The 25,449-nt window shown below is 53.3% G+C and overlaps 1 protein-coding gene across 3 annotated transcripts in view; it reads right to left on the reverse strand.

The window, feature by feature from the left end:
- The window catches only part of CYTH4 (cytohesin 4), a 28,038-nt gene extending 14,825 nt beyond the window's left edge, over nucleotides 1-13,213 (reverse strand). Inside the window, exons 1-5 of one of the 3 annotated variants that reach the window (XM_065888409.1) lie at nucleotides 13,185-13,213; nucleotides 5,315-5,397; nucleotides 3,302-3,366; nucleotides 2,030-2,096; nucleotides 428-546 (exon numbers count right to left, since the gene is read on the reverse strand). In XM_065888409.1, coding sequence (XP_065744481.1) covers nucleotides 428-546; nucleotides 2,030-2,096; nucleotides 3,302-3,366; nucleotides 5,315-5,397; nucleotides 13,185-13,203 — 353 coding nt within the window. In that variant the 5' untranslated portion in view covers nucleotides 13,204-13,213. Of the gene's footprint in view, nucleotides 1-427; nucleotides 547-2,029; nucleotides 2,097-3,301; nucleotides 3,367-5,314; nucleotides 5,398-9,573; nucleotides 9,587-13,184 lie in introns of those variants that run through there. The other 2 variants (XM_065888410.1, XM_065888411.1) reach the window with 2 other exon arrangements.
- Between the last annotated feature and the right edge of the window lie 12,236 nt (nucleotides 13,214-25,449).

Below are 25,449 nucleotides of genomic sequence, written 5' to 3' on the forward strand. Positions count from 1 at the left end.
AGGATATTGAACATAGTTCCCTGTGCTACACAGTAAATCCTTGTTGTTTATCTATTATATATGGTAGTGTATATCTGTTAATCCCATACTCCCAATTTAATCCCCCTGCCCGCCCCCCCGACCAGGAGTTTTGTCTATCTTGTTCACTGGTGTAAATCCAGGGCTTGGAACACTGCCTGGTACACGGTAGATACTAAAAATAGCTACTTGTTTTCTAAATGAGTGAAGGAAGGAATGAAGGCCGGCAGGCAGCCCTTGGTTCAGGGTCTGGAGGGACGTGATCAGTTAGGCCGCTGAACCCCAGGAGTTATGACTCTCCTAACATGACTCATTCCCTTACTTACCTGCACACACAATCCCTTCACCCACACCTGTGCACACCTGCACACCCTCATTCTCTACCTCCCTAAGGCCCCGCCCTCCTTACCTCTCCCCCAGGTAGGTGCCGATGGCCGTCTTGTTGAGGCCCTCGCCCTTGTACAAGAACTGGGCGATATCCTGGACATCAGGGGTCAGCAGCTTGTGCTCAGTGAGATACCGGATGCCCTGGAGGTGGTACACAGAGCCTGTGAGTAGCCCCACCCAGCAGCTGGCCTGGGAGGAGGGAGGGAGAGAGCCTCTGTGGCCAGAGCCCTGGGCCTGGCATTCTAGCATTGGCACAGCTTGTTCTGGGAAGTTGTGTTCCCTCCTTAATAGAAGTTGCCTTCGTAAGGTGGTGAGTTCCCCATCAGCAGAGACGTGCAAAGAGAGATGGGGTTCCTGCCATGAACCAGGTTCATGCCAGGTGCTCCCCAGAAGTGCCCTTCAGTCTGACACTCTTTGATGATATGCTTCGATGATTCTATGAATTTATAATTTTAAGATTGAATGATTCAGCCCTTCCTTTTGTCCCCCTTAAAATTCATATTATTTAAACATAGTGTTTCATTTTTTCTTACAAGTAATCTATGTCCATTGTATAAAAATTAGAAAAAAACTGCTCAGTCAAAAGGAGAGGAAGTTGCTCAGTCCTGCCACTCGGAGGTAGACAGTTTCCCTGGTGGTCCTTTCCTCCCTTTTCTGTGTGAAAATGGAAGTGTGCCTCGCCCGATTTTCTGATTTGACAATATCTCAGACATCTCTCCCCACAACCCAGGCAATGGAAGTCTGTCATCTAATTTTAGGAGTTTGAGGGGTTGGTGTCTGGTTTTCCGTGATGATGCCTTCGAGTTCCTATTCCTTTTGGAGAAGAGGCTGCTGGGAGAGCGGGGACAGGTTGTGGAGGGCTCTGAGTGACAGGCAGATGGCCCAGGGGATCCCTCAGGGGCCCCTCCCTGAGGGGCGCTCAGGCAGGATCAGGTAGGAAGTGAGTTAGCGCGCGCGTGTGTGTGTGTGGTCTGTGTGGTCCGTGTGGATGGGGGCAGGGGTTGATTGCTGTGCCACTGGGACACGGGAGGCCTGTGATGGGGAAGAGGCAACCTTCTAAGAGAGAGCAGTAAATTTCCAGGGACCCCGTGGCTTCCCTGACCCCACCTCCGTGTGTCAACTTGTGGCTTCCTCCTGTCCCGGCTCCTACAGGAAAGGAGCCCAGGGCCACCTGGCTGGGGGAGGGGTGGGGACTGGGGGTGCTCTGAGACCAGTGGGGGTGGGGTTAGAGCGTAGTTGAGCCCTGAGCACTCAGGGCTCCACACCAGCATCTCAGGACTGGCTCCCCAGCCGAGGGGCTGGAAGACACTTCTGGAGACTGAGTCCCAGAGTTTAAGGGCCCCACTGCCCAAAGTCCAACTCACAGAGCGGTGGACAGACATCACAGACCCCATCGCATCCTCCTGGCTCCCACCTCATGCCCCGGAGCTACTATGCTGTGGGGTGGCGGAGCCCCCAGCCATAACAGGCGTGGGGCAGGATAAGATGCTGAGCCCGGCGGGGCTTCAGTTTCCTCATCTGTAAAGTGGGTAATTGTGTCAGTTGAGGGGGAACAAGAGGACGTCGTGGAGGGCCCCAGCATGCAGCTCTCCCGGCCCCCTGACTCGGCCCCCGCACTGCCTACCTTCACGGGATCCATGTTGAATTTCTTGCGCCCGATGCCCAGCTCCTTCTCTTTCTGGACCATGCGGCTGTAGACAGGAAGACATCAGCCTGGACGCCCCCGGACCCCAGGACACCCCTCCAATCCCCGAGGACGCTTCCCTCAGCTAGAGCCAGTATTCCCTAAGGGCCTCCAAGTGGGGCTGGAATCACCGGGGAGAACGTGAGAAATGCAGGGTTTGGGCCCCTTCCTGAGCTACAAGACCATATTTCCAATGGGCCCAGCTCTGGAGCTGTGGCCTCAGGAGCCAGAGATGCTCCTGGGGGGGATTTAGAGGGGCCCCGTGTTTAGAGGGGGAGCAAGATAACAGGGAGGTTGTGGGTAACAGCACAGGCTTTGGAGCCAGGCTTCTGGTGCAAATCCCACTCATCTCTCTGGGAATCAGTTTCCTCATCTGTAGCATGCGGTGACTCTACCACCTGCCCCCACAAGCACTGTTGAAAGGTTAAAGCGTTGAAAATAGCTAGCATTAGGTGCCGTGTAAATGTTATGTTGTTGTCATTTTTGGGGCTGGAGACACGGGGGCAGTGCACGTGTGTATGTGGGCGTGAGTGCGTGCACGTGTCCGGGCTAGGAAGGTGGAGATCAGAGGCGTCAGAGAACTGAAGGCTGGCAGGGGCAGGGTGGGGATCTCCTGGGACACCGTATGGAGGAGTCAGTGCCCTGGGGCCCTAGGGGATTATGTAGGGACCAACCTTCTCATTGTACAAGTGGGGAAACGGAGGCTCAGTTAGGGGAGGACCAACCGCAGGTCACAGAGCCAGGGGCAGTCTTCCTATAGAAGGGGTGGGGTGATGACACCTTACGGGTGGAGTGAGGTGGACCAGCCTCGGCCTTGCCACAGGCCAGGCTCCTGTCCCTGTAAGGCCCCTGGCTTCCTTATCCTCATACTTGGGGCTGACATTCCCCTCTCCCTGGCCCAACCCAGGACGCTCCTGGCCAGCGATCGGTCAGGGGCTGGGTCAGGGCGGGTTGGGAGAGACTTTGGGTGGAGGAGGTGGGAGATCGGGGTTGATGCTGAACAGAGGGGTTGCTGGAAGCAAGGACAAGACCAGACCACGGGATGGAGTGTCAGGGCCGCCCTGTTCCTATTTCACCCCCCTATGCCTCCCCTCTGGGGGTCCGACCCCTGATTTCACCAGGGCCCGGGCTCATTCACTCTCACTCATGGCATGTGACGTCCTCAGGAAGCCACTGTGGCAGCTTCCCAGGGTCCCCTGCCGGGCCCCTCACCTCTCCTCTGCTGTCTCGAAGCAGTCGATTTGAGCAAACACATCTTCGATCTCGTCCTTCAGCTTCTGTGGGGGGGGGGCGGGCGGGGGGAGGGTGGGGAGGTAGAGTCAGGGGGCGGAGCCTGGGACAGAAAGGGCTTCACGACCCCCACCTGCCCCCAAACACAGCCATTCCCACTTCCAGGCGTGATTCCCAAACCTCTGTCCTGAGCTGCCACTAAGGGACCCTCCCCCTGGTGGATCCCTTTCCCGAATATCTCATATCCTCAAAATCCCAAGCCAAACTTCTTGCCTCTGTTTATCCCTAGTTCTCCCGGGGCTCCTCTCGTGGGGTGAGGGAGTCCCCAGTCCCTAGCCTTTCCCCCACTCTATTTCTGGTCTTCCCATCTCTCACCTCTGCTGCTGAAAAGTGTCCTACCCTTGAGCCAAAGCTTCCCGACAAGCCCTCCCCCGCCCAGCTGCCATCTTTCTGAAGCACAGCTTGGTGCCGGCCCTTTTTCCACTCAAACTCCATCCATGGCTCCTTACTGCCTGGCCAGGCAGGAGGTACAAACTCTCACCCAATGATCAGGCCCCAGCTCCTCTCTGGTTTCCCTCCATCCATCCATTTACCCTGTCCCGCTCCCTAGACTCTGTGGCCACTACGAGCCAGGTGCTATGGGTCAACAGGGTACAAGACGGCACAGGACCTCTTCTCAGGGACTTTGCAATTCCAGTGAAATTTACAGAAGAGGACACGGAGGCCCAGAGAGGTGAAGGGACACGTCCAGCGTCTGACTCCAAGCCTCTGCTTTCCCTGACACCCCCCAAGCCTTTTCCATCTTGACCTGGCGGGAGGTGCCCAGTGGTAGAGGAGACTCCCTAACTCAGTGGCAGCGGCAAGAGCCCCCAAAGGCAGCCCTGCCTTCCCTCACCTCCCTGAAGATCTTTGGGATGGGGGTAGTCCTAATAGGGCTTTGTCCTGGGGCCCAGGAGCAGCATGGGGCCTGGAGCCTCTTTCTGAGCCCATTCAGCTCCGGTCCATGTGAACTTGGCCAAGTCACTGAGTGGCTTCCCCACAAATAAAACGAAGGTTCACTCGTAAGTATTAACTGAGTACCTACTATGCTCTGACTATTGGACTCGGGATATAGGGGTGGTAAACAGACCCAGGCTCTCCTTACATGGAGCTCACCCCACTGGACTTTGGATCATGGGGCAAATGAAAGGACCATGCAGAAGACGATCAGAGTAATGGTCTAGAAAGAGCCTGGCACATGGTAAGTACTTGCTGAGGGAGTTATCTTGTGCCTTCGTCTTTCTCTGGAGTCTTAGGTGTACACGCGTTGGGATGGGCAGTGGGGTCCCACCAACTACAGCCAGAGTGGACAGGGTGACCCCTAGAAGGAGAGGCATCTGGGCTGAGAATGAACCAGGAGAAGAAGGAGCCATGAGGAGGGATTAGGAGAGTGTCAGGCAGAGGGGACTGTGAGTGCAAAGGCCCAGGGGCAGGACGGAGCATGGTGGCACATTCCAGGAGCAGAAGCAGGGCCTGTTTCAGAAGGTTGCTGAGAATCAGATGAGCTAATGTCTGAGAAACTGGTGAACTGACAAGTGCTGGGCAGATAATGGTGTTATCTTGACCGAATGGTCTACATTTTCGGGGGGATGAATCTGAGGTCCGGGTTGGAGATGAGACCAGACTGAGGCCATACAGGTGGGGCTCTGCACATAGTAGGTGCTGAACTGATGCTTCCCTTTCTCTCCCCTGCTCTCCTGGCTCTCTCTGAGCCCTAGCAACTGAACCCAGGAGTGGGGACTCCCCTGGGAATTCTGTTCTGCCCCACTCCTGGGGGCTGGGGCTGAGGCTACATGTGGGCTGGAATCTGGCCCCGCTCTTGGCCCAGGCTGGGTCAGGAGGTGTGCGAACATGCATGACTGCTTGCTTGTGGGTATGTGTGGTTTGAGGGTGTGTCAGCACGAACGTGTGGGTGGACAAGAGCATGTGTATTTGTAAGCGTGAGTGTGAGCACACCTGGATGTCCTCCAGAAGCTGCTTCCGATGCCATTTGATCCTCTGCAGTTCCTCGGCCTCCCCGCTGCTCAGCTCCCCTGGGTCTGGAGAGAGAAGAACTGGTGGTCCCTGGCTCATTCCCCGCCCTCCCTTCCATCACTCGGCTCCAGCCACCCCTGCTAGCTCTCACTTCCCCAGGACCCTCTTCCTTCTGGAAACCCGTGACTTGCTTGCCCTCTTCATCCAGGCCTTGGCTCAGATGTCGCCTCCTCCAAGAAGCCTTCCCTGACTGCCCTGTCTAAAGCAGTCCCTCCCCACACTCCCCTCCTACCAGCTTTATGTTTCTTCTGCCCCTCTGGGTGCAGACTCCCTAAGCCATCTTGTTTACTTGCATCTTTTGCGTTCTACTCATCCCACTCAGCCCCATGAGAATAGGCACTTCAACAATTTTGCTCACTGCTGTATCCTCAGCACCTAGAAAGAGCCTGACACATAGCAGGTGCTCAGTGCAACACTTGCTGAAGGCATTCATCCTTTGTGGCAACTTTACTTCTTCGCTGGATCACGCATCTGTCATTTATTCATTTGTTTGTATGACCAGGAAGTGGTGATCATTTTGCCTCACATCCCATTGGCCAGATGTAGCCACACGGTTACAGCTACCTTCAAGGGAGGCTGGGTAATGAGCCTTTAATAGGGTGGTCCTGATATCCTTACTATGTAAGATGGGGAAACTGAATTTGGGGGGACATTTCACAGTGCTTGCCCCAGACACTCAGGCTCAGAGAAGTGAGGTGACCTGGCCAGGGTCCCAAAGGGACAAGTTGTTGAGCCAGGGTGGGACTTGGGTTGGGATGACGACAAAGTCTGAGTTCTTTCCTCGTCACCTGGAAATGAGTTAAAGGAGACACAGGTGTGCCAATGTTCTGGCAATGTGCTATGACCATTCCCCCACCTGGGTCAGCTGACCTACCTCTACCCCCACCCCCCTTCCTGTCCCATCCATAACACTCTCCTGGTCAAAATCTCCATGGAATCCTTATTCCATAGGGGGAAAAGTCCTCATCCAGCCAGCCAGCCTTATTCCCCTTATTCTCAACAAGAGCCTGCCAGTCCAGCCTGCCTGCTCCTCACTGCCCCCCAAATGGTCTAACTCTCAGTCTTACTCTCAGTCTTACTTCTCCACCTTTGCCTCTACATCTCCTCCGCCCTGTGAGGCCTTTTCCTGTCTGCCCATCCACATCCTCTCGACTCTCAAGTCGTAGCTTTGGGAAGCGCCTGGCCACTTTTCTTAAAGGTTTTGCAAGGACAGATATGATCTCTTCCAAATAAAAGCAGAGAATATCAAGAGGTCCCTTTCCCTACTTCCCCTCCTGTTGACTGAGCAGTCGTCTTGAACTTTGAGATGTTAGCTGGGTATTGAGGTGGCAGAGCACCAAGCTAGAAGGAGGCTGGGGCCCTGGGCAGCCATGTGGAGAAGAGTCATCACGTTCACCTCCACCAGCTACCCAGTTGGACTTTTCAATGAGAGAGAAATAAGTTTTGAGGATGTCTCAGTCACTGCTATTCTGAGTCTTTTTGTTACATCTGCCACACCTGAAACTCAACTTATCCAGTGTCCTTGTCTCTGAAGCATGAACCATAACCTAGACGGTGGTGGTCAGGATTAAAAAAATCTGAATTTTGTCAAACACTCAGTGAGGATCTGACATATGGGAAGGGTACAACACACGTATAATGGGAGCCATGTTGTGTCACCCAGTTCTCCCCCTCAGGACCAAGGCACCCACTCCCTCAGCTGCTGTGTGTGTGTGTGTGTGTGTGTGTGTGTGTGTGTGTGTGTGTAGCCTCCTGATGACTCACAGCTGAGTCCCTCCTCAGGAACTTACCTCAGCCCAAATGGAGCTGCCTCACCCAAGGATACGCCCCTCCCAAAGGGCAGTCACTACATGAAAAGCCAAGAGCCCTTGCCTGCTTTGTGGACCTGAGCAGGTTTTAGATTCCAGGCCCTACTGACCGAAGGAGAGGCCAGGCCCCCAGAAGGAAGGCTCCTGCAACACTGTGGCAAGTGTAAATGGTAATGATTCCCCTGTCAAGCAGACAAGATGGGTCTGACCCACCAAGTCATGAAGTCAAGTGAGCCCAACAGCAACCCTTTGTAAGTTGTTCACCCAGGAACAGGTGTGAGCAGAGACAGAAGGCTCCAGGAAGCCCCAGGGACAGGTGACCCAGACCCTCATGTCATCCACTTGTTGTCATTCTGTTGTACCAGGTCCCTCAGCTCATACTATGTCTTCATGGATGGGTCCCTTGTGACCTCATGACAAAGGAGAAAAATGCCTGAACTCGGTTCCAGGATGGGTGACTCAGTGTTTGTGTACAAGTAAAACTGGACAGCTATTGAACTACAGACCCGCTCAAGGTGTTCAAGAGAGAGTGGTGAGAAGTCCTCCCAGCGAGCAGAGCTTTGGGTAGGGCACCTGGTCTATTTCACGTGGAAAGAGAAGCGGCATGAAGTAAGAATATACATGTATTCATGGGCAGTAGAAGATGCCTTGACTTCTCGGTCAGAAGGAAGGAAAGAAGGAAATTTGGGAGCAGAGAGGTTCTGGGGAAGAGTCAAGTGGGTGGCCCTATGGGAGTGGGCACAGGGTATGAAGATTTTTGTAAAGCACCCCAATGTTCCCCAGGAAGCAGCCACCACAGGAGAGGCACTAAATCACCAGGCGGATAGAATGACTCAGCCAGTTGACACCAGCGAGTCTCTGACCGGCTAGCCCAGTGTTGGTACAACGGTACACGAATGAATGTGGCCTCTGTGGAGGCTCTGCGTGGACCCGCTCACCCAGGCTCTCCAAGCTACCACCACTGCTGAATATCAGACCTGCCAGCGACAGAGACCCATTGTTTCTTGAGAAGACCAAACAGCAACTTGGTGGCAAACCGATTACATTGGATCCCTTGTTCCGGATATGGTGGTCTTTCCCACCCACAGGGTCTTGGCCAGCACCACTGTCCACGGGCTTGATCTGCTGACCCAGAACACTGCAACACGTCACATGAGACTAAAGGACGACCCTCTTTACAGTAAGGGAGGTGTGTGGGGGGGCACGTGGCCGGATGCAATGGTCCTCTTACACGTTTCACCACCAGGGGCTGCTGGCCTGATGGAACGATGGAGCAGTTATGGAAGGTGCCGCGGAGGTGTCGGCTTGGAGATGATATCCTGCTTGGATGCAGCGTCCTCCTCCAAGATGAACTCTACACCCTAAATCAATGACCATTAGATGGTGCTCTTTCCCCGAGAGGTAATCTCCTGGGATTCAGGAACAAGGAAGGAATAGGAGTGCTACCATCCTTCTAGTGACCCACTTGGGAGTTTTCCTTTCTGTCCCTGTAACTATGAGGTCTAGAGATCCTGGCTTCCTGGGGGGTGAGGGGAGGTGGCACTTACACCAGGGGACAAAGCAAGAGTCTCATCAACCTCTAAATTCAAAAACACTTATGCCAGCAGCTCCATGTAAATCATGTCATTTAATCTTCACAACTCTTTCAAGTGGATCTTTCTCAGTTTAAGACACTGAGGGTCAGAGAGGTGAAGTGACTTGCCCTGGGTCACATAGCCAAGAAGTGGCAGTGCTGGGATCAAAACATTAGTTTGCCGACACCTAAGCCTCCATCCCAGGAGAGGTGGATTCTGCGTGCCTTTGGAGACATGCAGGGACAGAAGGAGTGAGGGGCCATCCTCACGGAGACAGGAGCAGGGCCATAGCAAGGGAGGCAGCGTTAGAGGCTGGGACCCGGAACTCCTCTGTCAGGAGTGAAGGGAGGCTGAGTTCCACGGTGGAAAAACTCAATTACCTCTAGTTGACTTTGGGGCGAAAGATCAGACTTTTGTGTTTTGTTTGCTTTTCGTTGTTTTCCTGTTGGCTGGGGCTTGTGTCCTGAAGGCCTGTTTCTGGCCCAGGGCACACCTGCTGCTGGAGGCCACATGGATTCCAGACAGGGTGCTTGTTGGAGAGAAGCTGGGTGGGAATTCCGTGTTTCTATTGATAATCCCCAATGTGGATCCCATGGCTGGGTCCCAGGCCGACTTCTCCTCTCTCCCCGTGGGGTCTCATTAATCCCCCTCTCCCCTCCTAGGCCAAGAAATCACACACATACCCTCAGCTCCAACCCCTTCCCCGAGCTTCAGACCCTTCCATCCCCCTGTGTCCTGACCAACGCTCATTTGTTACTGTGACTGAAACGGAACTCCTAGAATTTCCCATCAACCTGGCCTTCTTCCTGAGTTCTCAAGCTCTGGGAATGGCCCCCCAGATACCCCAGCCAGAACCCCAGGAGGCACCTTGACACACACCCCCTCTCTCATCCTTGTGTCCATCACCAAGCCCTGTCCACCTTCTTTCTGTTTCCATGGCCTCCACCCTCCCCACAACCCTGGACTCCGCTGTCTGGATGACGGAGGGCCTCCCGAAGTCTCCCTGCCTCCACTCTGCCCCTCCCATGGCCTCCCATTGTCCTGGGGATAACACCCCCAAATCTTACTGGGTCCATCAGACCTGCTGGTGCCCCACCCTCATCTCACATTGGGCCCGCCCCTGCTCCAGGCTTGAGGCCTCCTGGCTGCCCTTCACGTGTTCCAGTGCGCTCTCTCCCTCCACGGGCCTTTGCACATGCTGTTCCCCCTTGTCTGGAATGCCCTTCCTTCTCCTCTCTGCCTAGCGGCTCCTACTCATTGTCTCCATCTCCTCTCAGGGGCCCTCCTGTGCTCCGTCTGGGCACCCCACCTCCGTCACCTCCTTCCCATCCCTGCAGCAGTTCTGGGATCTTGCTTCCTAAACAAGCCAAGCTGTTGGTTAAGGAAAGGCATGCTGGTTGAGCACCTACTGTGCTTCAGGCCCTGGGGGCTCCAGGCTCTTGCCATCCACTATCTGGTTTGATCCTGACCACAGCTCACCTATTTGTTTAAAAGTGGGGATTTCTCTCCATTTCAGAGCTGACGACACTGAGGTGCAGGGAGGGTGACAAGGACACAGCCTGAGGGGGGTCACTACTGACTCCAAGCCTAGCGATGATGGAGTTTCAGGCACTGGTGCTGCTCATGGGAGATGGATTTTAATGATAATAATAGTGACAATAATGATAAAAAACACGAAGGTATTAAAATGATGGTAACCACCGCCACCACCGTGAGCTCTGTTTACTCCTCGCCGGGCCGTGCTTCCCACACCTCGTGAAGGCCGCCCTTGGACACCGACCCATACACCCCGTGGCTGGGCCGCCCTCCGCACCCCGTGCCCAGGCCAGCTGAGTGTGCCCAGGTGCCGTCCCGGCCATCTCCCCAGCTCCTCTCTACTTCCCCTTTGTCCTTCCTCTTTCCCATCATATTTTTAGAAATCTGCTCGCAGCCTGGCTTCCAGGACAGCTGGCCCCGCTTCCCCTTTCCAGGGCAGGAGGAGGGTGCGATCCTGGGGCCCTAAAGGCGGAGGCTTCTCAGAGTCTGGGTGCGAGGGGGTCTGAGATGGGGGGCGGCTAGCAGAGCTGCACCCCGCCCCAGCCCCAGAGGGCCTGCAGGCGCATCAAATCGTGCGGCTTCCTCCCCCAACCCACCTGCCTCTATTTTTAATCTGCAGTCTCGCTGCACCAGCCCCGCGGGTGTCTTTGGTCACATTGGGGCTTTGCTGCCTGGACCTCTCAGCTTTTCGGCAGACCTAGGGGGAGGGGACCTGCTTCTGGGTGTCAGACACCCACGGCTGGAGGAGGGCAGGCAGCCCCTTTGTCACCATCCTGTCCATTGTATGAGCAGGGAGACTGAAACCCACAGAAGGAAGAGGCCCATCATGACCACTGGCAGGTTGGTGCACAGCTGAGATCTGAGCCAGGTCGAGCTGACTCCAAATCCTTGTTCTTTCCCCACTTCCCCGGGGTGAGGCCAGGATGATGGTGTCCACTTAGAGATGACAAATCGGAGCTCAGAGAGGGCAAGTCACCAGGCTGTGAAGGAGCTCCGAGTAAGACCCAGTCTGGGTAGCAGAGAAATGACCTTCCCTCCCTCCACTTCCTCCAGGAAGTCTTCCCAGATCTCCCTTGCCCCGGGTAGAGAGAGTCGCTCTCTCCCAGGCTGCAGGTCTGTGCCCATTTGCACATCTGCCCTGGGTCACCGTCCTATAGGGTTTTCTCCCCCTTCCCCCATTCCCGAGCCAGCAGCTCCCTCAGGGCTGGGCTTGTGGCTGGGTCATTGCTGTCTCTAGCATTGCACAGCCCAGGACCTGCACACCAGAGGACTGCTTATTGAATGAATGAATGAGTAGATGAACTGATCAGTGCAGTCCTCACATCTCCCAAGAGACTGCCTGCAGTGACTCCATTCAATCCCTGTCGTCCCAGGACCAGCCTGGAGCAAAGCAGTGACTCGCCTCTTGGCCTCCCTGCGAGGCCTCGCCCCTCCCCTCCCTGACAGCCCAGGCTCAACTGGGGCTCTCGCTCTTCTCAGATCTTGTCCTTATTCTGCCACTTATTTGCCGCCCGACTTTGGGCAATCCCGTCCTCTCCTCCAGTTCACTTCTGTGAGCCTCAGTTTCCTCTTTGCATTATGGGTGCAACCACCCTAAGGACTTCTGTACACGAAGACCCCAAGAATAACGGTGGAAAGACAGGCAGTGTGGGGGGGATTACTTCACTGTTTCTTGTCACCCTCGTATCTGCTGAGTGACCTTGAGCCAGGCACTGTTCCTCCTGGGTCCCCGCTTGCGTCCCTACTTGCCCCTAAGATGTGTTCACCGAGCCGTACAGTCCGCGAGCCACCTGCCCCCAAAAGCCCCCAGGAGAAGCATGGGGTTCGGGGAGAGAGCATTGGACAGGGAGCTTGGAGGTGGGGAGTCATCCTGCCTCAGCAAGACTGTCCCTCTCCTGGCCTCCTTTGTTCCAGCTGAAAATGGGGGCTGTTGAAATGGATCAGTGGTTCTCTGTGTTCCCCAGAACACTTGGGGCGAGGGGAGGCCAAGTGAGTGGGCTCAGACTGCTTTGTTTTAGGTTTTGTTTGAAGAAAGGGGTCTGTGGCTAACAGGGTTCACGTCATCTGGACCTGGGGAACTGGACAGCTCCTGGCAACCCTTGTCTTCTGGAGTTCCAGGCCATGCTGGAACATTCTGAGATGCAGGGCACAGAGACTTGGCTGCTCTCCTCTCGGCCTCACAGAAACACAACACAACACAGTCCTGTCCTCTTCCTGTACCAACTGACAGCCTCCTCTCCTGCTTACCAGGTAGGGTCTCAGCCATGGTCCCCTGCTGGCCGCTCCACTGGCAAAAGTGGTGCCCTCAGCCTCCCCAAAGGCCACTGTCACCCACCAGAGGCCAAACGGGCTGCAGGGCCCTTGTGCCACCCAGACAGTTATCATTCTCACAGACGTCATCATCTTTAACACAAACAACCTTTCTCAGTTCCACCTCAGGGCCTTTGCACTGGCTGTTCCTTTGCCTGGAATATTCTTTCCCCAGAAACCCACATGGATCACTCTCTTCCCTCCCACAAGTCTCTGCTCAAATGGTGTCTCCTCTTGAGGACTTCCAGCCACCCATCTTCCTTATCTCACTTTACTGGGCTTCATTCTGCTTGTCACCACCTGACATAGTACATTCATGTATTTACTGTCTGTCTCCCCCTCTAGAGCGTAAGCTCATGAGGGCAGGGGCCATGCCTGCTTCGTTCGCGGGACTCCCAGCATATGCTACACAGCTTGGCACCTAGCCTGAGCTCATAAATATCTGTTGCCTGCTTCTGCATGTCCCATCTGTGTTATATCTATTTACACACCGATTCCTGTGAGGCAGGCACCATTATCCCCATTCTACAGAACAGGAACTGACAGGTCGGCCCAGGTGCTTACCTGGGTGGCACAAGTCCATTCTGAAGCCCCCGGGGAAAGGTGGCCTGTGCTCCTGTGGCCCACTGACCCAGCTGCTGCTCAGGCAGGGATGCGTCATCTCAGCTACAACAGGCCCCTTCCCGTTTGCCCCGCCCAGCACAGTGTGGGGAGGAAGTCCTGTCCTGCTGGGGTCTGGTGCGTAGTCTCTTGATGTCGTAGCACTTCCTAAAAACCAGCAGAGTTTTGGGTAGCGGGGACTCTTTGCATTTTGGGTGTGGGCAAGGGAGGGACAGAGGCAAAAGAGACAGAGAGGGATAAAAAGAGAAAGATGGTGACACAGAGAAAAAAACACAAACACACAGATACACACACACACACACACCCCCCAGAGGAAGATGATTACTGGAGGACAGAACCTCCCTGCATATAAGCTGAAGGATCATTCAACTTGGACTGTCCAAGCTGAGCCCAATCGATTCCACCCCACAAGCTCTCTTTCATCAACTCTCCCTTGAGCAAAGAAAAATTAATTGAGTGCTAGGAAGGGCTTTGCTTCCCCTCAATGAAATGCCTGGCTTTTTCCTGCCTGGTGGTCAGTCGGGCATTATGTTCAGTTTCCCTTTTCCCCCAGGCTGCCAGGAAGCTCAGTCAAATCTGAAGCTCTTTTACAGCTGTTCTGTTGTAGCATACAGACTTTAAGGCCAGACTCAGCGGTGTGATTCAGCTCTGCCGCTCAGGACCTGTGAGAACTTGGGTGAGTCACTTATCTGCCATGAGCCTCAGTTTGCTTAACTATGAAAGGGGAATAATAATCCTCACCTCAGGGTTATGGAAAAGATGGAGGGAGATAATGTGTGTAAGATGCTTGGCTATTCAATGAACACTATCTTCTTTACGCTTTCGGTTTAAATTTTCTTTGGGGGCTAAAATCCATAATTTTATTGCTTGTACCCTTTTCTGGCAGGCTGATCCCATTCTTTATGGAAAAAGGTGCGGTGTAAAGAAAGATCTATAAAGTAAATGCTCATTCCTTGCAACTTTGTGGCACATGTCGGTTTATTCATCTGTTTCCCCACCAGTCTCGAGGTCCCACGAGGACAAGGTCACCTCTGTGTCCCATGTCTGGTAAATGCTGGGAACCTAAGGGGTGGTCAAGCGTGCAATGAATGAATGGATGAATGAAGGGCACACAGGGGAGATGGTGTGGTTGATGCAAAAGTTGGCTACAATTTCCACCACTTCCTGTCTCCACACCCCTTTGCACTGTGACGCTGCCACTCTTCCCATCAAGAGGTGGTGTCTATTTCTCTTCCCCTTGAATCCGGACTGGGCTGTTGTCTTTCTTTGACCACTAGAACGTGACAGAAGTAAATGTTACATGACTTTCCAGCCGAGGCCTTAAGAAAACTTGTGGCCCAGCTGCCCCGGGTGGCCTGCTGAGGATGGAGACACATGGAGAAGAGAAAGCTGAGGCTCCTTTCGGGGACACGCTTGACCAAGTTGGAACTTGAGTGAGGAGCCGGCTGAGGGCCAGCAGCTGGGCCTACTCACTGCTGGTCTAGAGCTCTCAGGCTCTTCAAACCTGCCCCCACGCCAGCACCCACTGTCTGCCAGTTCTCGCCTAGCTCAAGGTTATTTCCTAGGAAACTTGCTGACATTATCTTCATGGTAAACTAGAATTTTCTCAACACATCAGGGCCTCAGGCACAGAAAAACCATTTCCTGGGTCACTTCAAAAAGAGAAATGGAGAGAAAGGTGTCATTCCCTGTGCAGAAAAGTGTTAACAGTGGGTCTGAGACCATTATTCTTTAAAAGGACTGCTTGCACAATTTACAATAGTCAAGACAGGGAAGCAACCTAAGTGTCCATCGACAGATGAATGGATAAAGAAGATGTGATATACACACACACACACACACGCACGCACACACAATAGAATAGTACTCAGCCATAAAAAAAGAAATGAAATAACACGGATGGATCTAGAGATTTTCATACTAAGTGGAGTCAGACAAAGAAAGTATCATATGGGGTATGGTTCACTCATAGGTGGAACCAAAAAAAAAAAGATGCAAATGAACTCATTTACAAAACAGAAGCAGACTCACCAACATAGAAAACAAACATACGGCTACCAAAGGGGAAAGGGTGGAGGGGGAGGGGTAAATTAGGAGTGTGGGACTAGCAGATACATACTACTATATGTAAGAGAGATAAACAACAAGGTCCTACAGTACAGCACAGGGAACTATGTTCAATATCTTGTAATAACCTATAATGGAAAAGAAACTGAAATCTGAAAAAGTATATATCTATATCTATATCTGAATCACTTTGCTGTACACCAGAAGGTAACACACACTGTAAAACAATAATACTTCAATTAAAAAAAACCCCATACAGGCATATATATAAACGGCCAACTTGCATTTTGGTCCCCGGCTGGCATCTGGGAACTTGGATTTCAGGAGGGTTCCTGCTGTTCCCTGGTAAGAGTGACCCAAACTGTTTGTGCAAACAGTGTGGTTTGTACTGAACACCCGTTTCCTCCCGGGACTCCGGGATTTGGGTATGTGCTAGGCAGAGGGTGCCTACGTGAGCATCTTCCAGTAAAAACCCGGGGAGTGGAAGCTCTACTGAGCTTCTCTGGTTGACAACACCTCTCATGTGTTTTCACAAGTTTTTGCTGGAGGAATGAAGCGCCTCCTTTGTGACTCCACTGGGAGAGGACGCTTGAAAGCTCATGCCTGGTTGCCTCTGGACGTCACTCCACGTGCTTTCACTGAGTCTGCTTTGTATCCTTTCGCTGTAATAGGGCACAGCTGCAGGTAAGACTCTATGCCGAGTTCTGGGAATCTCCCTGGTGAATCGCTGAAACTGGGGTTGGCTTTGGGGACCACTGACACATGTTCTAATGCTACAGCCAGGCCCAGTAGGTGTCCCTTGCCCAGGGCCACAGTTTGGCATCTGGGACTTCCCTTTTTGTCTGAAGGACTGGTTGAATGGTTCAGTATTATTACTATCTCTTTCTCTAAGACTCGACTCAAATACCACCTCCTCTGTGAAGCCTTCGGTGATTACACCTTCCTTCGCTCTTCCCCTACAGCCCCGATCATGTCTAACAGCTTGTATGCAGGTAGCCTGGGAGGGCGGGTACTCTCACTGTGGGTGGCAAAGGGTTTGGTGGAGTCGGCAGTAGGGGAGCTATGGAGACCTGGATTCAAATGCTGACTCAGCCTCTGCCAGCTTTGTGGACTTCTAACCGCTGAGCCTTGATTTTTGTCATCTGCAAAATGGGGATAGATAAGATTAAGCTTGCTTGGGCTTCCTTGGTGGTGCAGTGGTTAAGAATCCACCTGCCAATGCAGGGGACACAGGGTCGAGCCCTGGTCCAGGAAGATCCCACGTGCCGTGGAGCAACTAAGCCTGTGCGCCACAACTACTGAGCCCACGGAAACAGAGCAGCTGGTATTTGCAGCATCTAGGTGGGTGGTGGACGGCCCCGGCCAGGGAAGTGGCTGCTGGTGGGAAACCAAGACATTAACCCGTGGGGCCCTGGAGAGAGATGCCACCACAGGGAAGGAAGGGGAGGAGTCGGAGAGACAGGAGGAAACCTGGGAGTGGTCAGAGACCCCAAGATGAGGGCTTTAAAAAAAAAAAAAAATTATTTATTTTTATTTATTTTATTTTTGGCTGTGCTGGGTCTTCGTTGCTGCATGCGGGCTTTTCTCTAGTTGCAGCGAGCGGGGGCTACTCTTCGTTGCGGCGCGCGGTCTTCTCATCGCGGTGGCTTCTCTTATTGCGGAGCACGGGCTCTTGGCGCGCGGGCTCAGCAGTTGTGGCGCTCGGGCTTAGTTGCTCCGCGGCATGTGGGGTCTTCCCAGATCAGGGCACGAACCCGTGTCCCCTGCATGGGCAGGCAGATTCTTAACCACTGCGCCATCAGGGAAGCCCAAGAGATGATGGCCTTTTAAGAGTTGGTCGTCAGTGTCCCCGGCAGGGTCAGGGGGCGGGGGGAGGTTCACTGCGTTATAGCCGGGTGACTGGGGTGGGAGGTGGCCAGGCAGGGGCCACAGGCCTGGGAGCTGAGGGAGGGGAGGCAGTGAACGGGGGTGTCGAGAAGGGAGTGAGAGGTGGGGGTTCGCTGATGGGCAGAGGAGGGCGTTTTTAAGAAGGGAGTGGCTTCACTTGAGCCAAGCCACCAGAGACCCAGGGTGTTTGTGACTGGAGAGGGTCCTGGGCAGGAGGAGAGGATGGCCCAGAGTGGAGGGGCAGCCTGACGGGGGAGGGCCAGAGGAGTCCCCCCGCCCGAGGGCGCCTCGGCTTCCGCTCTACAGACCAGGAAACGGGCTCGGAGGACGCTGCTGCCGGTGGCCGTGTCGCCGCCAGCAGGCTGGGATTTGGCTTGGAGTTTGGTTCTGACTTTTGGGTTATTGTGGTTGACATCGAGTCATCTTCCTGGGACATCAGTTCTACTTATTTCGGAGCCGCTCCTCTATAGTTTTTGTCAACCCTTCAAAAGATGGTAATCTGATACTTCGTATGTAAACTTGGGACAGGTTCCGTCTATCGTGGAGTCTCATTTTTTGCTCAAAAGTATAACTACAGAGCTTTAACAAAGTGTTCTGTTTACACATGTCCTCATGGGTCCCCCCAGTCCCCTTTTCTGCCATTTTGGTCTCGTCTCTTTGGCTGTCGTGTCCACGTTCGTGGGCCCCGTGGCATGGGGGGAGGCCAGGGCTACCCAGCTGCATCTTCTGGGTTTGAGTCCTGGCCTGTGGGGTTGCCACACCATCTAGAATCACCCCCACCCCCGGGTAGAGCTGGGGCTCCCTGGGACCTCCTGCTTTGAAAACCAACTGGTCAGAACCGTTTCTGTGAGCTCAGAGGTCAGGGCTGGGTGTTTTTTGTTTGTTTGTTTTATTTTCTTTTATTGGTTGCACCATGCAGCATGCAGGATCTTAGTTTCCTGACCAGGGATCGAAACTTCACCCCTTGCAGTGGAAGCACAGATTCTTTTTTTTTTTTTAAACATCTTGGAGTATAATTGTTTTACAGTGGTGTGTTAGTTTCTGCTTTATAACAAAGTGAATCAGCTATACATATACATATATCCCCATATCGCTTCCCTCTTGCGTCTCCCTCCCACCCTCCCTATCCCATCCCTCTAGGTGGTCACGAATCACCGAGCTGATCTCCCTGTGCTACGCGGCTGCTTCCCACTAGCTATCTATTTTACGTTTGGTAGTGTCTATATGTCCATGCCACTCACTCGCTTCGTCCCAGCTTCCCCTTCCCCTTCCCTGTGTCCTCAAGTCCATTCTCTACGTCTAGGTCTTTATTCCTGTCCTGCCCCTAGGTTCTTAAGAACCATTTTTTTTTTTTTTTAGATTCCATATATATGTGTTCGCGTATGGTATTTGTTTTTCTCTTTCTGACTTACTTCACTCTGTATGACAGACTCTAGGTCCATCCACCTCACTACAAATAACTCAATTTCGTTCCTTTTCATGGCTGAGTAATATTCCATTGTCTATATGTGCCACATCTTCTTTATCCATTCATCTGTCGATGGACACTTAGGTTGGGAAGCACAGATTCTTAACCACTGGACCGCCAGGGAGGTCCTTGGCTAGGTGTTTTAAAATGTTACCTGGGATTTGGTTTTATTCAGGTACGGTGAGGCCGACAGAACAGGAGATGACTGTCTGAAAAGACTGTTTGTTATGCGCACAGGTTCCCAAAAGGAGGGGGCATGGCAGGCCACGCAGGGCCACCCAGAGAAGTAACAGGGCCAGTCAAGGGGGTGGAAGAGTGAGAGGAAAGCATGGACAAAAGCCTTTATTGTGGTTTTCCAGGGAAGAAATGGGTGAGGCAAGGTAAGCATGGAGCAGGGTTAGGATTGGCTAGTTGGAATAATTTTGGCAGGCGCTGGGCAATCGGGGTGGTTCCTAGTTGTCTAGGAAAGACTATTACGTCCTGGAATGTAAAGCCGGACAGAGGAAGCAGATGGGGATACGGACCCAAGATTGGTTGGTTTGCATCTGAAATTCATGCTGGCAGGCCCCTTCACTTACTAGCTCTAGAAATTAGCTAACCCTGGTGCAGTGGAAGTCACATCTCAGCAGTGAGGCCCCAGATGCCAGAGCCTCAAGAATGCAGAAAATAAGGAAATATTGTTAGTAGATAAGTTAATACACTGGGTTGGTTTGGTTCCCTGCTGCTTCCGAGGGACTTAGACTGGGCACACAGTAGGTGTGCAGTGCGTGCTTCTTGAAGGAATGAATGCGACACTGTCACTGGTGAGGCTCAGGCTGTTTATGAAGGGTTGATGTGTGTTTCAGCTGGGAAACTGGCCTCTTCCTGGCGTCAGCCTGCAGCTCAGCGGGTCCTGGCTTTGCACCTCAGTGCCTCCACCTATGAGCTGTGGCCGTATCCTCTGGGACTCAGCCTTCTCATCTGTTAAATGGGGATACTGCGGAGCGTCACGCTGGTTTGTAAAGATTGGAGGGCGTGGTTGTACAGTGGAACGGGCCTCAGTGGAGGCAGCCACTGGCCCTTGTCCGTCTCCCCGTGGCTCGTCTAATTCCCAGGGTGCTCCGGGGCCCCAGTGGACAGTAGGCCCTGTTTTCCTGCCTGTTTTCCTGAGATTTAGGAAAGATTGTCTTTGGCAGGGGACCCCTGGATATGTCCCCCTGGGAGCCTATTAATGTGCAAACTGTCAGGCCACTGACTCCTGGGTCCATCCTCTGATGGAGGGGCCTGAAATCATTATTTTAAATATATGCTTGCAACCCCGGCAAAGGAGATGCTGTCCTTCTCTCTGTAATGAGTCAGGATACACTCCGGGCTTCAGAGCTCTGGGGTCAGCCTTTAGCAAAGAGGTTATTACAGGAAATAAGGAGACCACTTCTGTATTTGCTGTTGAAGGCATGATGTCACTCAGCGCTCCTTACATCAAGAGCACACAGAGGGGAAAAAAAAAAAAAAAAAAGAGCACACGGAGCTTTCTTCTAGCAGGGTGTTAGGAAAATGCAACTCACCGGAGCACTGGCCTGTTTCCCCTTTTCCAGTAAGGAGAACTGAGTAACTTGCCCTGTTCTCTTTTTACTCCAGCTGCCCAGAAACTCATGCGAATCTGTAGCTCAACGGCAGTTTCACGTGGCCCATTGGCCTTCTTTTCTCCTGGACCTCATCGTATACTTTCATGTGCCTAGTTTTTTGTATATGTGGGTGATAGTCTGGGAGCTACAAATTCTCATCATAAAAGAAAGGAAAGAAGGAAGGAAGATAGCATAAAAGTCTCGGGCAAAACCCAAGTAGAGTGGTCAGAGGAGACCAGACTTAAAGTTTTGGCCACCAGTCTGCTGTGTGCCCTTGGGCCACTCACTCACTCGCTGATCCCTTCTCACCTCCTAACCACTTCCCAGACTCCTCTGCAGGCTCCCCTTTCTCTATGTGTCCTGAAATGTCCGTTCAACACATTTACGAAGTGCCAACTGTTCTGCTACGTAACAAGGCACTCCCGAACTTCCTGGTGGATCTAAATGACACTTATTCTGCTCGTGGATTTGCAGTGTAGGCAGGGCTCAGTGGGGACAGCTGGTCTCGGCTCTACTTCGTGTCAACTGGGGCAGCCCAAGAATGGGCCTGGGATACCTGAAGGCTCACTGTCTTGCATAGCTGGCGGTGGGTCTGTGGGCTTGAACATCTAGAACTACTTGGCTTCTCTCTCTTGCTCTCTGTGGGCTCTCCACGTGGCCCCTCCAGCATGGCGGTTCCAGGTAGCCAGTAGCCTTGGGAGCCATGAGAGAGCCAGGCGGAAACAGTCGCCTTTTATGACCTGGCCTTGGAAGTCTCTCAGCGTCACTTCCACCATAGTCACGGGGTCACATTATAAGATGACGTGGATGGGAGATGTTGGTGCTGCCATCTTTGGAAAGTACCACTTGCCACTCTTCCTCACGCCAAGCGATGCGCCGGTCCCTGGGGACGCGGACACGGTGGTGTGTGGGATGCTGGGGTTCCTTCGGGGCCTCTCCCAGCAGCTCTTTCTTTATCATTCAAGGTCCGAGAGTGCGCACCGACACTCCCGCCCCGTGCTCTGTTCTGACTCGTCCCCTACATTTCCAGTTTCCCACCTGACAACTCCATTTGGGCGTTTCCTCCGCTCAGTGTGTCCCAAACTGGCCCCTTGTATGTTTTCCAGCTCAGCAAACGGCAGCACTGCTTCCCCGCCCTGCCCCCAGTCACCCAGGTGGGACCTCAGGAATCGATTTAGACCCCTCTCTTCCCTCCTCCCTGCCTGCATAATCAATGTTCCCTAGAGTCTGGTGTCCTAAATGACTCTCGGAGCCATGGACTCCTCAGGCACCCTCATTGCCACCTCCCTATTCAGGCCACCATCACATCAGCTTTCCTCTTGTGACAGCTTGAGTAGGTCTTTTGGCCTCAAGCCTTGCCCCACCCCGACCCCGAATCTTTGCCCTTGTAGTACCCAGACTGATTTTTCTAAGGCATGTCTGGTCACGTCACTCTTCTGCCTAAAAACCTTCAGTGGCTCCCTATTGCTTTCAGGATGGCATTGGGACTCCATAGCATGACCCACAAGACGCTCTGGAGTCTGGCTGCTGCCTGCTGCTCTGCCCTCTTCTCCCGTCCACTCTATGCTACAGCTCTGTAGGCCATCTTTCTTTACCTTGATCAGACCGCGTACTCTCATGCATGCCCCAGGACCTTTGCACGTGCCACTCCTGCCACCAGATGTGCTCTTTCTCCTTGCCTTCTCTGGCCAATTCCTACTCAAGCTTCAGGTCTTGGCTTAATCTGTTTTCTCTGGGCAGTTTTCCCTGACCCACATGCTCACGGCTCTCAGCGCACCCTACCAGCATCCTAAGACCCATCACTGTAATTACTTGCTCGATATTTGTTTTCATCGCTGGATTATGAACTCTAGGAGGGATGGGGCTGGTTCTATCCGGTTAGCCTGTGGCACACGGTGATGCTAAGTGAGGATTTGTTGTATGAATAAATGGCTGGGCTGAGTGTCAGGGTTTGACCAAATCAGCTCTAAGGGCCTTTTGATCCCTGACCTTCTACATCCTACAACTGTAAAGTTCCATCTAACCAGAAGGCAGGTGGCCAGCCGGCACCTCTTCTCCACCTGCAGACCACGGTTTTGGAGGTGGTAACACTCCCAACGGGGCCCTGGGATGAAGTGAGAGCCACTTCTAGGGTCACTCTGAGGTTGGTCATCGCCATACAAGCACGGCAACTCTGTTAACCAGAACCTTCAGTTATCAGGAAGCCAGGTCCCTGGGCCAGGCTGGGCTGTGCGAGTCATGTCCAGGAATGGTGACATAGACCAGCTTGTGATGGCAATGAGCTTGCAGTCCTGGAATCCCAGAATGTTCTGCTGGAAGGCCCCTTAGTGTGTCTGAGATCTCTCTCCTTGTGGTTATGGAAGAGAGAACCACGGAGGTAGGGAGGTGCTCCCAAGCGCCCTGAGTCCTGGTTTTTATTCTTTTCCTCCTGTCCGTCCTATCCCCTCGGCTGCCCCTCATCTTCTGCCCTTCTGCCCACACCAGGCTGTTGATGTGCTGGGAGGAGGCCCCATCTGGTTTCTGTGACCCCAGACCCACAGGGACCTGAGATGACCCTGGGACCGATGGAGCACATGACCTGGCCAAGGTCAGCACGGAGCGGGGAGGGACAAAGGCTCCTGACTCCCACCTGCTAGAACTTTCTCTCTGGGCCCGGCTGAGTCTGCAGGCCAGGACACAGGGCCTCACAAGCGGGGATCATGCTGGTGGGGTCAGGGCATGGGATGGTGCTGGGCAGTCCCAGGCTTCCCCTGCTTCCTCCGTCTCTTCCGGCTGTGTGACGGGAGCTAAGGGACTCAGTCACGTGAGCCTCAGTCTCCAACTCTGCAAAATGGGCCTGTTTGCCCATTTATTCCCAAGCCCGCCCAGAGTGCCCTCTGTGAGGCATGGGGCCCCTGGGCTCCCGGTGAGTGGTTGGCGCAGGTCGAGGAGCCCTGCAGACATGGCCAGGTCCCCACCAGGTGCCGCTCACTTTCCCTTTCTGGGCCTCTTTTTCCTTCTCTGTAAAAACGGGGATAATGACAGCACCTCCCACGAGGGAAGGTGTGAGGGATTTCATGAAAGAATCCACTTCAAGCAGCCAGCGCCCAGCGCGGCCTTGGGAGATCCAGGAGGCTCTGACCCCCTTCCCTTGTCCCCTTCCGCTGGTTCCTCGGAGACCAAAATCAGCCCACGGGCGCCACCCTGTGGTAGAAGGGGGAACGCCACTCAGAGGAGCCGTCAAGGCCTGTGTTTGGGTCTACGGGCTGTGACTGTAGTGGCGGGGGCGGGGCGGGGGGGCGGTGGTGGTGGCAGGGCTGGGCGCTGGGAAGAGCGTGGCAGCCCCCTCTCTCTGCCTTCTCTTTCATTCTCCATCACTTCCTTCCCCGACTCTCCATTGCTGGTCTCAGGGTGGCGATGGGGGTGGTGGTGAAGTGATGGGCTGGGGGTGATGGGTCGGGGGTGGGAGGGGAGGTGCTGGGATGGTAGGTAAGGCCTGGATCAGGGGGAGGTCGTATAAACGCTGGGGCAGATTTGATCTTTATTTAAATTTAAAAACATTAACATTATTTTTGATATTTTGTTCATTATGGTTTTTTTGGCATTGATTTTGATTTCTGAAGATATCACCTAAAGAATTATTTATCTTGATTAGTGACTTTAGCTTCCCTTTAGGTTCTACACCCGAAATGAGTGCCTCACGTGCCTCACCCTATCCCAGCTCTCTTTGAGGGCTAGGTGGGAAGTGGCTGGGCTTCAGCTGGGAGAACCTCACGTGGAAGCGTCCTGATTCTATCCAGTGCCTGGTCCACCCCGTCCCCCGCAGCCTCCTTCCATCATCCACTATCCGTTCTTCCCTCCATCCCGCTACCACCTGTCCATCTATCCATCTTCCATAGTGGTTAAGAACTGGCATTCTGCATTTAGATGACCTGAGTTTGCATCCTGGCTGCCCATCCTGGGTGAGCTATAATGTCCATTCAACACCCACACTTCCCATTTGATACAGCTTTACATTTAAAATTATTCATATAGTACTTGAACACATTGTTAAAAAATCCGTTGGCCTCTGATCCTCACAAACATTCAGTGAAATAGATATGATTATCCCCATTTTACAGATGAAAAACTGAGGCCCAGAGGGTGAACTGTCTTGTCCAGGGTCCCAGGGTCTGTGAATGGTAGGGATGTGAGATCCCACAAGTCTGAGTCACAAGGCCACGTTCATCTTTTCACATCACTGCCTCTCCTCAGGGCAAAGTGAGATCCAACCCAGCCCTGGGGAGCCACTCCAGTGGGGCAGGTCATCCTCTGATGATTCTACAGGCACGTGATGAGTTCTCAGAACAGGTATGTAGGTAATGATGGATTCCTGGTGGGGACCACAGAGGAGGAGGCTATGTGAACTGGCTTGGAGGAAAGAAGGCAGAAGAAGGAAGGGCATCAAGTGGTGGGAACAGCATGTGCGGACTGAGGATGTGGGGCTGAGCAGGTGACCTCTAGGTGCATCCATGGGCCAGAGCTCATGCTGTTAAGTGAGTGAATCTGTGCGTGTGGCTTTAGTGGGGAGAGGGGAGATGAGCCTCAAAAGAAAAATGGGGGCCAGGCTCTGAGAGGCTTTGCATGCCAGAACACGGTGTACATTTCTTATCTTACCTGACTGGTAATAAGGAAGTTAAGAAAGGAGCCACCCTTGGTAGGAAATCTCTCTTGTGTCAGACACCGCAGAGGGTGTTCAAGTCTTTTGTCTCAAGCGCTCCTCACCACATCCCTTTGAGATGGCCATTGTGATCCTGTTTTGTAGATGAGTGAGGCTGAGCCTCAGAGAGTTTCTGTAACCCCACCCCCCGGGTCACACAGCCAGATGTGGGGAGCTGGGAGCCAATCCTACCACTGATTTGCAGTCTGGAAAGGTTGCTCTGATGGTTATGTGAAAAAAGGACTCGATAAGACAAATTAAAAGCAGACAAAGGGGCTAAGACCATTCAGTGGGGAAAAGAATATTTTCAACTAAAGGGGCTGGGAAAACTGTAGAGCCACATGCAAAAGAATGAAGTTGGGGGTTTCCCTGGTGGCGCACTGGTTGAGAATCTGCCTGCCAATGCAGGGGACACGGGTTCGAGCCCTGGTCTGGGAAGATCCCACATGCCGCGGAGCAACTGGGTCCATGAGCCACAATTACTGAGCCTGCGCGTCTGGAGCC

This window comes from Phocoena phocoena, chromosome 11 (assembly GCF_963924675.1).
Source record: "Phocoena phocoena chromosome 11, mPhoPho1.1, whole genome shotgun sequence".
In the NCBI taxonomy this organism is placed as follows: domain Eukaryota; kingdom Metazoa; phylum Chordata; class Mammalia; order Artiodactyla; family Phocoenidae; genus Phocoena; species Phocoena phocoena.